The sequence below is a fragment of the Argopecten irradians genome, chromosome 4 (genome assembly GCF_041381155.1).
Source record: "Argopecten irradians isolate NY chromosome 4, Ai_NY, whole genome shotgun sequence".
In the NCBI taxonomy this organism is placed as follows: domain Eukaryota; kingdom Metazoa; phylum Mollusca; class Bivalvia; order Pectinida; family Pectinidae; genus Argopecten; species Argopecten irradians.
In genome coordinates this window covers 45,780,084-45,793,393 of record NC_091137.1, presented here as the reverse complement: position 1 = coordinate 45,793,393, position 13,310 = coordinate 45,780,084, and the positions used below count along the sequence as shown (strand labels likewise).

The window sequence follows — 13,310 nt, the reverse complement described above, 5'->3', positions numbered from 1 at the left end:
CAGTATATATAGAAGCTAATACAACTTATCTATCTGGTTTTGTTGACATAGAGCCTCCGTAATGCTACAATGTTTGCAATATTTCTCGGCCAAAATGCTTTTGTATAAGCATTAAGAGCGAATGTCCACCACATTGTGTCCGGCTCTACTTTATTATAGCCACATCATACCTACTCAAATTTACATCTATACTTATGTTTATATACAATCTTATTCCATGTTTAAAACATTCAACAGCTCATATTACAAAGGGAGATAACTAACAACAACATTTTTCAAATTTCCCAATAAAAAGGGGAGATAACTAACAAAATTTATCAACTTTACTCTCCCAATAATAAGGGGAGATAACTAACAACATTTATCAACTTTACTCTCCCAATAATAAGGGGAGATAACTAACAACAACATTTATCAACTTTACTATTTCAATAATAAGGGGAGATAACAAACCACGTTTATCAACTTTCACAATAATAAAGGGAAATAACTTACAACATTATTTATCAACTTTTCTTTCCCAATAAAAAGGGGAGATAACTAATAACATCATTTATCAACTTAACACTCCAAATAGTAAGGGGAGACAACTAACAACATCATTTATTAACTTTACTCTCCCAGATATAAGGGGAGATAATCAACAGCATTATTTATCAACTTAACACTCCAAATAGTAAGGGGAGATAACTAACAACATGATTTATTAAATCTACTCCTATTACACTGCATTCCTAAATCCTTCAGCATATGAAATATTTAAAGGCCTACATGTCTCTTATTTTTTTTATCTAAAACAATGCTTGATATTTTTGTAATTAAAATGAATCAACACAAAGGCATGGGTGTATACTTTACAACCAAAACCTAATTAAATCCTTTGCTAAAATCAAGCGAAATGTGTCTGTGAATTTGATTATAATAGCCGTTCATTAATAGTAAAGCCAATACCATACAGCTGTAGCTGATAACATACAGGGATCTTTTATGAACCAAATTGATTTTGGAATCATAAACAGAGCCTTATCATACTGTAATCCTGCTCTGGAATTCCTATGCCTATTAACCTAATGATAGCTGTGACTTGCTGGCATACATTTATGAACATACAGGCCTTTCTTACACCAGAACCTGCCTACAACATATAACAACCATGTATAACCCAACATTTACTATACACTTGCTAATTTGCCTGGTCGCCCATCCTGTATGCAGATTGTGGTATTAAGGATTTAGCTGGTCATGATCAGCAATGCCGATGTGTGAATTACGACCCTAACCCTGTCCGAGAAAGATCACTGGTTTGATCTTTACACATATAGAAATACTAACAGCCCCGAGGTCAGCTCAAGATAGCCATTCCACTAATACCTTACTGAAGTACACACACAACACACATTCTGGTGGTGCTGTTTTCACAATTGAATTTTTCTAATGATTTTAATCACATCTATAGCTAATATTTCCATCATATATTTTTACCCCGTTTCTATCTGAACTTCACAGTTAAAACATCTTTTTGTGATAGAAAAATGTTGTTGAAGAGGTGGGATAAAACATCTTACAATGAAAACACCAGGCTAACAACAATGTTAGAAATAAGCCCCAGTGGAGGGCGAGGTCAGGGAAGGTCTAATAATAGTAACACAACACGTGCCTACACACTCCACACTCTGATGCTCACAAGCTGTCTTACTTGAAGTTACTGCTCATATGTGTTTCTATAACGGCCAAGCCTTCCTCCATGGTGTATTTTCAGAAAAATATTTTGTCCTTATCTGTTTGAGTATTATAATGACCATCAATTATCATATATAAATTATCGGATTGCATTCCATTAAACTTGTCAATGAAGACAACCTAAAACACAAAGGTCAAATGTGTAACAGGGATAAAAGGGATTTACAATGTAAAACAGTTTCTTGTTATGCCGAACTTCAAACGCTTTGGTGGCATTTGCATGAAACATTGAAACCATCGAATTGTTCCACTACCGTTCAAATCATCAAAGACATCCGAAACACTATCTTGTAGCGCCAATATTAAATTCAAATCAATTCAACTTGAAGTATCTTTTCAGCTATGGTTCAACTTCTTTTTGTAATCAAGTGTCTTTTAAGCTAAGGTTCAGCTTCCTTTTGTAATAATTAAAGGCCTAAAAATCTAAGATCAGAGAAATTTCGCCTTGTAAGGTCAAAGTTCAACCGATGAATACATTATACATTTATGTATTATGAGGTCAAAATTCAATCCATGGCAAATTAGGAAGTAAGGTACGGATTTGACACATTGAAAGTTGTCATGGTGGTTCACAATACATCTCTCATGATGAGATTTCAGACAACAGAATCAGTATCCTGTTAGGCCAAGGTAAAATGTGTGTGGAAAACAACTGTACTACAAAGAGTTACATGAACAAGATGTACATGCCCCAATTAGCTGTAGTTAGCTAGCATTTAGTGCATGTGTCTACATAGGAGTAGACATGTGTACTTGTATAGTATATATATGCCAGGGTTGTGGGAATGTTGCGTTAGAACTGGTGTCCTGTTTAGAGGCCATAGTTAATTTGAACCATTGTCTTATCAATAAGGTTCGACCAACCAAGGGTAAGCAACCACATGTCATCTTACTATCATTTTAACAAAATCGTTGTATATTATATATAGGTATGACTTCCAGGCAGTCTTCATGTTTAATTTTCACATCAAATACTATCTACATTTAAGTGAAGAAGAACAGACAAATCACTATCAGGAATGCCTCAATTGTTCGTTTTCTATGAATGTTCAGCTGAATATAAAAAGAAACATGTGTATCAGGGAAATCTATCAATGTATCAAGTAATGATTGGACTTAAGAAAGACAACATTTGTATCCATCATTCATAGACTACAATTCAGTTTTCTATAGTAATCCCGGATTTGTACCTCGCTGGACTCCCTAGGGCCCCCTCACAATACCTGGCCTCTGATGGGTCAGACACCTGTGATCGTTCTACAATGAACAACATATCCATCATTTACAATTGAAGTGTCTCGTTGTTGTGTGTTCCTGTCTAAGACTTTTACTGAACATTTCACTTTATATGTAAACAAAATAGCTCTTCTCTCGGCTGTTGTATACTTTAACAAACATTTGAATGTTTCCGGACAATTTGAATAATGTTTAGCTCCTTTTTTGAGAAAAAAAACCCAACACAAATTGACAGTTTTGTTTATAAAAAGCCCAGACAGTATTACAAAGAGTATCAGATCCTGATGTATGATAAAAGTCATTCATTTTCTAGTTTAGTTATAACGAAATGACATATTTATAATGGTTTACTGACATCAATATATTATACCTGTATGGGCATCAACATTAGTCGTAGCATGTACTGTATAAAACATCTATAAATAAGTTGTGATAACTGCAGTAAATAATGTCTAGCGTTTAAAACTCACATAGGTATGCTAAAATACAGACGATGATAAATAACATGCCAATCTCTTTTTAAACAAAATTGAATTCATTTAAGTAAGAATCGGTTCACCTCGTATGACACATACATCCATGACGAAAATATATATTCAAACCTAATACTTTGAGGGTCTTGAAACTATTTGCATAAAACTGCACATAGCAATCGTATTTTCATTAAAAATCATGTAAAACTGTACAGTGCACTTATCGGATGAATGAGACATTTAATGAATTTAAATTTAAATGGATTTCTACAAATCAGAAATGCTAATTTAAACTTATATATATATACCTTAACTGAATCGTATTATACCAAATGTATACAGGTTTTCATTATGCCCGGGTGGTAAATCTATATTGGCAGACATTTCACAGACTGATCTCTTTAATTTAAAATACTGGTATGAATATTTCATGTTCTATGTACAAAATACCCATGTGTACACATCTAAATTTTGTTCTTAAACCAGACATATTTAAATGTAACATACGTAGAAAACAACTTTTTTACATCTTATATATAATTATTTCCTTTGTTTTTAAACACTTACACTTTCAATTTTAATAATCTGCATGATTTTGTTCTTTGAATTATATTAGCATTTGATAAACTTGCAAACTGTTAAACTTCACTTAACTTGCAAGTTTTGTAAACAACTATATGTTATGAATATCATACTTTTTTTCACCTGTAGAAAATTGTCTGTAATCTTAGTACGAGGTCTATCAATTACACTGGTTTCAATAGAATTTTATCGATAGTTAGACATAAAATTTTAATGCATATTATTATATTGAGCATAAAGTACAAGATAAAAAGAGATTGACTCAGAGCTACATGACAATTTAGCATTTTAGCTTATCATACGTGAAACATTTTTAAGACACCTGAATAAAACACAAATCAAAGCAAAGCATGAAAGTCCTTTTTAGTGTCGATGGTGATAAAAATACAGATTACAACATGTCCCGATTTTACATGGACATAAAAACATGATTTAGGATTCATGAATATCTCGGGTCGGGGGGACACAACAATATACTGTACAGGTCACAAGAGGTATTTCAGGAGATTAAATCGCATGAAACATGAATTTTCACAGAGCGTACATAAATCAAACGATCAGAGAGCGTAACATCAATAGTATTGTCTCGGCACCCAAGACACGGTCCTTCTGGTGAATATATCAGGATCGTGGGGACCAGACACCACCTAACTGTACCACATATACACCACAACATAGATATGCATCATATCTGGTATTGAACAGTAGATGCGATTGTGTATTGGGTTCCTGGCTAGCTGTTAAGAGCTCCACCAAAGGTATTTATCATCTCTGGACAGAGGGCTGTAGCATGCTAAAAGTCTTATCTTGGCGTTTCAATAATGATTTTTAAGAGAATGTTTTTTGACAGCTGTGATAAATGATTACAATATTGCAGGGCATTTTATAGTAGTCTGGAACGATTGTACTTCTTAGCTCCGATAATATACCATACAGATATCACACACAGATAAAAAAAAATACACAATGTATTTTGAATGTTTAATCACATCTACCTTAATACACCAGATTTTGAATGCACAAAAAAAGTATGCATTTAACAAGATCTGCAGCTAGCATGCAGACAAAAAGCTAAATGATTAATTTGTACAATTGGAAATTTGTATCTGCATTTAACAAGATCTGCAGCTAGCATGCAGACAAAAAGCTAAATGATTAATTTGTACAATTGGAAATTTGTATCTGCATTTAACAAGATCTGCAGCTAGCATGCAGACAAAAAGCTAAATGATTAATTTGTACAATTGGAAATTTGTTTCTTATATCGTATTACACCGGCGACAGTGTATAACTTCATTAAGGCGGGGGTGTATATGATATAGTGTTAAGCCTATGGTGCCCTGTCAGTAGTCTATGTTTTCACTCATAAATTTCTACCACTATAAACCTATCATTTACATATGTCAGTCAATTGACACGTTTGAATTGATCATTATCAAACCTTGTCTTCTATATCACACAAATCATTACGATAACAGCTGTTAATCTGATATATACAACAGGCGTGTATTTCTATATACACATGTATTATATATATAGTACACAGCAAATATTTATTTAGGGTTCACTGTCAACTTTTCAAATCTTAATTCTTTGCATAACATTTAATTTATAGATTGTTAGTCTATTAAAGCTAAATAAATCCCTAAGAACTATGATGATTAAAGTTACTTTCAGTTAACAAATCTAATGTAAACGTTACAAAAATTTCTTGAATCAAAGGAATCACCCGTTACAGTTGGATGATTTTTGTAAGCGATATGTTTATAGGCGACGACCCGTGGAGATATAATCAGGTTAAAAGATGTCAATCTTTAGTTTGCACCTCAGAACAACAATAGGTGTTCACTGATCCGTGAAAGCACCATTTAATTTAATGTAGTTGTCAAATAATACAAATTCTTATTCGCATGAAAAGAGAAAGGGATAAAGAATAAACCTAAAAATTACATAACAATCGTGACAACCTGAGATTAGTAAGAGCCAACCATGACGACCCGAGATTAACGATTAAAGCTCAAAGTTACAATGAATAACAATAGAATTTTAAATAGCATATCATTAAATGGTGCTTTACTGACCTCAAATTACTAATACGGTCTTTTGAACTGTTCTTAATTCTGTATAAAATGTATTTAAATGTAAATTAAGAACTTTCTAAAGGATTACCCTTTATTTATGGCTTTTAGCAAATCTATATGCAACAAAACATAGAAGGAAACATTCTAAATTTATAAGGGTACATAGAACCTTGTGTACTACAACTTCTATTCAATTAACACAGCATGAAACTTCTTAGCTCTATTCAAACATTAGATTCTCTTATTTCTTTTTCTGCCCAAATATGAGTTATGGTGTCTGTGTCTTTTGAAACAACCTATTCCAAACTTAATAGACCAACCTTTTTATCAGACAGCTGTGCATTTTTACATCAAATGTGATTATAAGTCTTTCAAAAAAGTTATTTCTAGTGGAACTCCTGTCGAGAGCTTTAAGTGATAGAAAAAAATGCTTTCACATGTAGCTCTGTAAGCTAATGCAAATGCTGAATGTGAACAGAATAAAATGCTTCAAAAGCAAACCTAATTTCAGCAATATACTAAGCTTCTGTACTGAAACTATTGATTTTAGGTTTCTGATTTCAGTCACCGAGTCAGATTATCAGATATTGACTTTCTTGATGCTTAAATATGTGCTTCATATTTGACTGAAGAATCACAAAAATACCAACCTTTATTTTTTGTTCCTTTATTCCATCATCCAAGAAGTAATTACACAAAATGAATCAATTTCAATATAATTTAAAATCCATCCGACTTAGAAATTCAATTCGGAGGCAGTCATTTTTAGTGTTGGCTTTATCCTATGGTAGCCATGTACAATACAATTCATTCTGAGTCGTAGTTCTTTAGATCAATAACATTTCCTGCCTCCGTTTCCATTATTTGCGGAATCTGATAAGTGACATTTAAACTTCAAAATCATCACAACACTCAGCGTCACAGTTTCAAGAATTCCACTGGCATATAACACAGAAAAAGAGCCTGTTTCTTGCTTGTTTTATATACATTCTAGCACTTCGAAAATCCACATATAACACGGAACATGACAAGAGTTGTCGTCTGTTTCACGAGATGCTCCTGATAAATCCATGAAGGTGTAGTTCCTTGGTCTTGGCCACTCTTTGTTGCTTGCTATACATCCACTTTGAGCAGAATCCCATCACAGCTAAGTTACTAACACATGTACAGAGAAGCATGGTGTGCAGTAAAGAGTATATACATGGTTCCGGGGTTAGTATAAACATACAGAGAGAATGGAGGCCAAGATACAGCGGTGATCTTCCATGCAAAAGGATAGTTCATCTTCATAAATTTTCTTTTCCTCTTCTTTAAAATTCCATCATGCAAAAACGAGTCGGATTTCGGGTATATGTTTCGTGGGGAGAGTGTTTGGGATCAAGAGGATGAATGTAAGTGAGGCATAAACAAAAGTAAAAAAAAAATAACCGAGGGAATATAGGGTAATTTTGCTACGGGAACATAATGTAAAGAACAGTAAAGGGCATATAGATGGGGTAATGTGATACAATGGAGGGGGACAGTTATTTATACCGCACGGTGTGTATAGGGAAGATACAGTTGGTTAAAGTAGGTCCCATTCACCAATTTTTTAACATATTTTTTTTTCTTAATTTAATTATTATTTCTGACAACTTGAACATGCATTAGCAAAAGCAATATAGGCACATATTAAACAAAAACCAGGGAATGGTTGTCATTTTTTTCTCTTCTCCCTAGCCCCCATGTGAAAATTGCACGAGCGAGTGTGATTCTCCACAGCGTGATACGGTTTTCAATGGAGAAAGAGCTAGGCAGTCGGAACACTAAAAATAAAATATGGTTAAAATAGAAAAGGTGAACAAGCTACCTGGAAAAAGTGAAGAAAACGTACCTGGGTTTACTAGCAGGGATTCTGGATAAAAATTAGAGCGGGTATCAATACACACACAGGATAGCAGCCACAAGGACAGGATGCATGAAAAGGTGCTCAAGCGGTAGGGTTATGAATACCGTGTCAGAAACCGACCGAACAACACAGCACATGAGTCCGCATGGTAAAACGTAGTGCGCGTATACAACTGCAAAAACAAACACATTTTCTCACGGTAAAGGGAACAATTTCATAACAGGCTACTTATGCTATTTAAATTAAGTTTGTTTTAATATATTTTACTTGTTATTACCATGTTTATTTACGCGTAGGGATATCATGAACTTAGCTAAGTTCGGGTCATGACCTAGATCATGTGACAGATTATCTGTACAATATGGCAGCTTCCATGAGGTTGAAATCGATGAAAAATTTCTAGCGGATCCAAAAGCTATTTTCAATTAATTGTTGTTGCAGCTGGAACTGAAATCAATATGGATGTCGATGCTTCATATAACAGAGATATTGAATCAATACGCGAGAGGGAATTTCCTAACCTCAAAGGTAAAAAAGCACCTGAATAATTTCCTAACTTGGTTTGTTTACATTTTGAGAAATGACAGCTACCCGCAAGATACATCCTGAGTGGGCTCTATCAATCAAAACCGTGACATGTCACGCGGTAGATACAACAGTTTTCATAAAAGTATTGTTATAGCATCATTATTTAGTAGGTCATGATCTTCAGAAATTCTCACACATGTTTCACATACAGGATTTTACCGCTCGACAAAAGTGGGCGTGGCCAATTTGCAATTGTAACAATCTGTGTGTAGCAATCAATACGAACGTCTTCTTTTCGTGTGTTCTATAAGCAATGCTGCGCGCTGTAGCAGTCTCGCTGTTGTAGAAACGTCTGCTCCTAATCGTTTCATCTACACACATTTTGAAATCCTCCAGAGAAATTATCAGTATTAATTTAAAAGAATTGACAGCATGATCATTACAGTATGTACAATGTACTGTGTACATGTGTTATAAAATTACATGTAAATATATCTTTCAACTTGATTAAGATGTAATGCAAAGAACAATTTAATAGTTGTGCACACAAAGAAGAAGCAATGTGTACATTATAGGCAAATAAGTTATAGCATATACAGTACATTATAGGCAAATAAGTTATAGCATACATACTGGAAACCAATATCAATTATACTTAATATACAGTCTTGTGTTGCAAATTAGACATGGATATACATTATTGTGTGTGTATATGCATAGTAATAAAGTAAAAGTCCAAATGGAGTAGAAAGACACAAGAAAAATTAAAAAAAAAAAAAAAAAAAAATTCTTGCGACTGCCCATGGATGAACAAACCGGCACTTGCAAGAAATTCTGTCAATTTATTATATTTTTCATATACAGTTTCATGTATGTATAATGATCTGAAGCAAAAGTATTCCGTCTTTCGGGTAGGTATCCATTGTGACATCACTTAAGCAGTGGTTGTCATATTTTTGACATGCATTGGTGCGTAACATATCGAAGGGGCCGCGGTGGCCGAGTGATTAAGATGTCCCAACATATTACCACAAACCTCTGGGATGCGAATTCGAATCCCATGTGGGGCAGTTGCCAGGTACTGACCGCTGGCCAGTGGTTTTTCTCCAGGTACTCCGGCTTTCCTCCACCAGCAAACCTGGCATGTCCTTACATGACCCTGGCTGTTAATAGGACATAAAACTAAACAAACAAAGTAACATTCCATTACATTGGGTATTCTAGCATGTTAACACACCATGATTGATATTCAACTTTCATTAAATATGTGAATCTGATTATTTTCTCATCACATGATAATAAAGTACTAATAAGAATTCAATCTTTTCATGTTGAATTCTGCATAATTGGATGCATTATATTGTTGCTGGATTAGACTGGATCTATCATCGGTGACCAGGTAGCTCCGTCAGTTTATGCACTTGTCTAGTGTTTGTTGGGTCCTGGGTTCGAATCCTGGTCTGTCTGCTAGATTTTCTCTCCTGTTATAGAATTGACGCCCAACTAAATAACCCACAGTGATGGTTTTTGGAAAGGTCTTGTATGTCTTTGAGGGAAAAGACTTCGAGAAAGGAGGGAGGAGTGTAGCGGGATCGGACTGGGTCGATCATCGGTGACTAGGTAGCTCAGTCGGTAGAGCACCCGGCTAGTATTCGGAGGGTCCCGAGTTCGAATCCCAGTCTGGCCGCTACATTTGACCTCTCCTGTTTCAATATTAATTATTGTCTTTCCTTTTGACTGACATTGCCTGTATGCGAAACATCTTTTGTTTTCATACATAAGACTCTATAATTGCAGTCTAAAATATGTTTGAATCCGCTTATTGAGGCAAATATCTTTTCCGATCATTGAAAATATGTTCCATTCCAGTTACCATATTAATTTTTCTTTGTGTTGAGAAATAATATTTGTTTAAATTTGTTCTTATTTGAATAAAATTCATTGAGACAAGGAAGGGGTAGCAAGTATATCTTAAAGACGACATGCATGAATGCACCAGGAAATTAAACAAAAACAAAACTGATATATCTGTATTCAACCCAATAAGTACCCAGGGCACTTAAATAATTGGAAAAAAGTGTTGAACAATTTAACCCTTTCACAAAACTAGTGTTGTTATTCAAATTTTCAGTCTACATTTAATTCAATGTATGTGATATTGAGGATTAAAAATGCGGTAGGAGTGCCTAGGAGTGGTAGGGTTGGGGGTGCTTATTGTTTCAAATACGGTATTTTTATCTAAAGATAATAGATTTTCAGTGCATGTTTTCTTTTTGTCTTTTAGTTTAAAAAAATGACTTACATCATTATCATTTTTTTTTTTTTTTGCGTAAACAAGTTCCGAAACTCATCATCAGTTTAAAGGTTTAATTGACCAGTTTTCATATATAAAAGTAGAAAGTCAAAATTTTCTAATTTTAGCATAGATTCATTTCTCAATGAGCAGCATGTATCATTTATGGGTGACGTTCATTGAAGTTTGATGTACAAGTATGACAAGCCTCTAGGGGAATGACATATAACAAGCATTTAAAATTCTCCCTATCTATATATGTTTTGGTGTATACATTTTTATGTTAATTACTAATTAGTATGCATTTAAAAGATAAAACATGTCAGATGATCATATCAATGACAATTCTTCTTGTCATCTCTGACAGACTCCTAAACTTAATCAGACCACATATGATCATATAAGGTCATTGACAGCTGATGTCAGGGGAGACAACTCCTTTATTTGATTCATTGACAGCTGGTGTTAAAAGAGGAGACAACTCCTTTATTTGATAAATACATCAGACGTTTGACTTAATTTGTACCTATTAAAACAAAAGATATTTATCCTAGATATATTGTTCCCAAATTCATCCAGAACATCACTGAATATATACCTCATAATCTATGTTAATGTCATAATTAATATATTAGGCCCACATTAGATGGTACCTTTCAAAAGTGTCTTTGAAGCATAGAAATCCTTAAGAAAAATTAATCAAAGCACTCTGTGATTATTCATCTTCAAATTTGTTACCAATGGTTGTTCAGTTGACTGTTAACTCATCATTCACCCCTGAAATTTCATAATAGACTGGTCAAGTCTTTGATTTAGAAGAGTCGATCTGCATCTTGAGGGATGATTGAGTTTTGAAGGTGTCTCAATTCATTACCACTAATCTGCCCTCCACCTTGACCTCTTAGTAGCAAGTTTCAGAAACTAACATGGGGAAGTGACCAGCTACTGACCATAGGCTAGTTTTTCTCTGGGTACTCTGGCTTAAATCCACCTCTTAACCCTCGCATTTCCTTAAATAATCCTGGCTGTTAATGTTATGGAATGTAAAACAAAAATGGCTGTTCGTTGGAAACATTTAAAGATGCTCCACCGCTGACAAAGCATAAATGAACACATCATTTGAACACTAATTGGTGTATAATCATGTATATATAGCTGTCTAATTAACACTAAATAACAAATAAACACAAAAAATATAAAATAATTTATTTTGTTTACGTTGCATGCACAATCAGTACTTCATTCCATATAGGACATAGTGCTACGGAATTTTTTCGGGATGCAATTAATTATTTTAAATATTTTAACCTTGAAGTAAAATTAGAAGCTCAAACTTTTCAATGGTGGTAATGGTGTAAAGTAAATAACTTTTGTAACTGAAGAAAAATACTAAATCGTCTGCTACTGTTTTTGATAGTGAAAAAATAACATTTGTCAGCGATGGAGCATCTTTAAGTAACAAGTAAATATTTATGTTGTTTTCGTAAATTTATTTTTGATCATTACTGAGATAGAGGAAATCATCCCATTCTCCTCAAAACAATTTAATTATCATTAAGTACAGCAATTAAAATCTGAGCTGTAAAATGTAACATAATTATAAGGTTGGTCCTATACCTGTCACATGTAATTATCATTTATGCACTCTCCTGTATTTAGAAAGACTGGCAGTACTGCAGAAAAAAACACTGGTAATTATAAACTAAAAACTGTACATTAAATTAAGATATGAATTGTCAAAGTGATGATAAAAAACAAAAACCTCATTCATTGCTGTAAATATAGAAGGCATAAACAAATGTAGACGCTTATACATGTACGGTAACAACTTTTACAGGTAAAAAAATTTGTAGTTTTGTTATTTTTGTGCTAAAAGCAGTGAGTCACTTTGACAGGTTTCACTAACAAGTATATATCTTAGACTTTAATTATTAATTTGTTAGCTCTTAAAATGTAAAAAAAAAATGAAATTACCATGGGAACATGATTGGAGGCCATTCTTCAGTTACCATGGCAACTTCAAACCCAGTCTCTCTTGAAACTGTTCCTCATTTACCATGAAAATACAATAGTAGTTCACGTAACATGGAAACACAATACAAGGCCTTTGACTACCATAGAAACACATTAACAGGTCTTCAGTCACCATGGAAACATAATACCTTATCTTCAGTAACCATATGCATGGAAACATCATAGTAGATCTTTAGTCACCATGGAAACAAAATACCAGGCCTTCGGTCTCCATAGAGACACAACAGCAGGTCTTCAGTCACCATGGAAACATAAGAACATGTCTTCAGTCACCATGGAAACATAATACCTTATCTTCAGTAACCATGGAAGCATCATAGTTGATCTTTAGTCACCATGGAAACACAAAACCAGGCCTTTGGTCTCCATAGAAACATTGTACTAGATCTTCAGTCACCATGGAAACACAATACCAGGCCTTTGGTCTCCATAAAAAACACATTAACAGGTCTTCA

The 13,310-nt window shown here is 33.9% G+C and overlaps 2 protein-coding genes across 3 annotated transcripts in view; one reads left to right on the top strand and one right to left on the bottom strand.

The window, feature by feature from the left end:
• The window catches only part of LOC138321833 (poly(rC)-binding protein 3-like), a 223,302-nt gene extending 215,183 nt beyond the window's left edge, over positions 1 to 8,119 (bottom strand). The window contains exon 1 of the mRNA XM_069265822.1: positions 7,986 to 8,119. The gene's annotated coding sequence lies outside the window, so the exon portion shown is untranslated. The remainder of the gene's footprint in view (positions 1 to 7,985) is intronic.
• A 236-nt stretch (positions 8,120 to 8,355) lies between these two features.
• Positions 8,356 to 13,310, top strand: part of LOC138321830 (molybdenum cofactor sulfurase 3-like) — a 54,214-nt gene continuing 49,259 nt past the window's right edge. For both annotated transcript variants that reach the window (XR_011208359.1, XM_069265820.1), the window contains exon 1: positions 8,356 to 8,528. Coding sequence is in view for 1 of the 2 variants with exons in the window: in XM_069265820.1 (XP_069121921.1) it covers positions 8,459 to 8,528 (70 nt within the window). In the remaining variant the exon portion in view is untranslated. The remainder of the gene's footprint in view (positions 8,529 to 13,310) is intronic.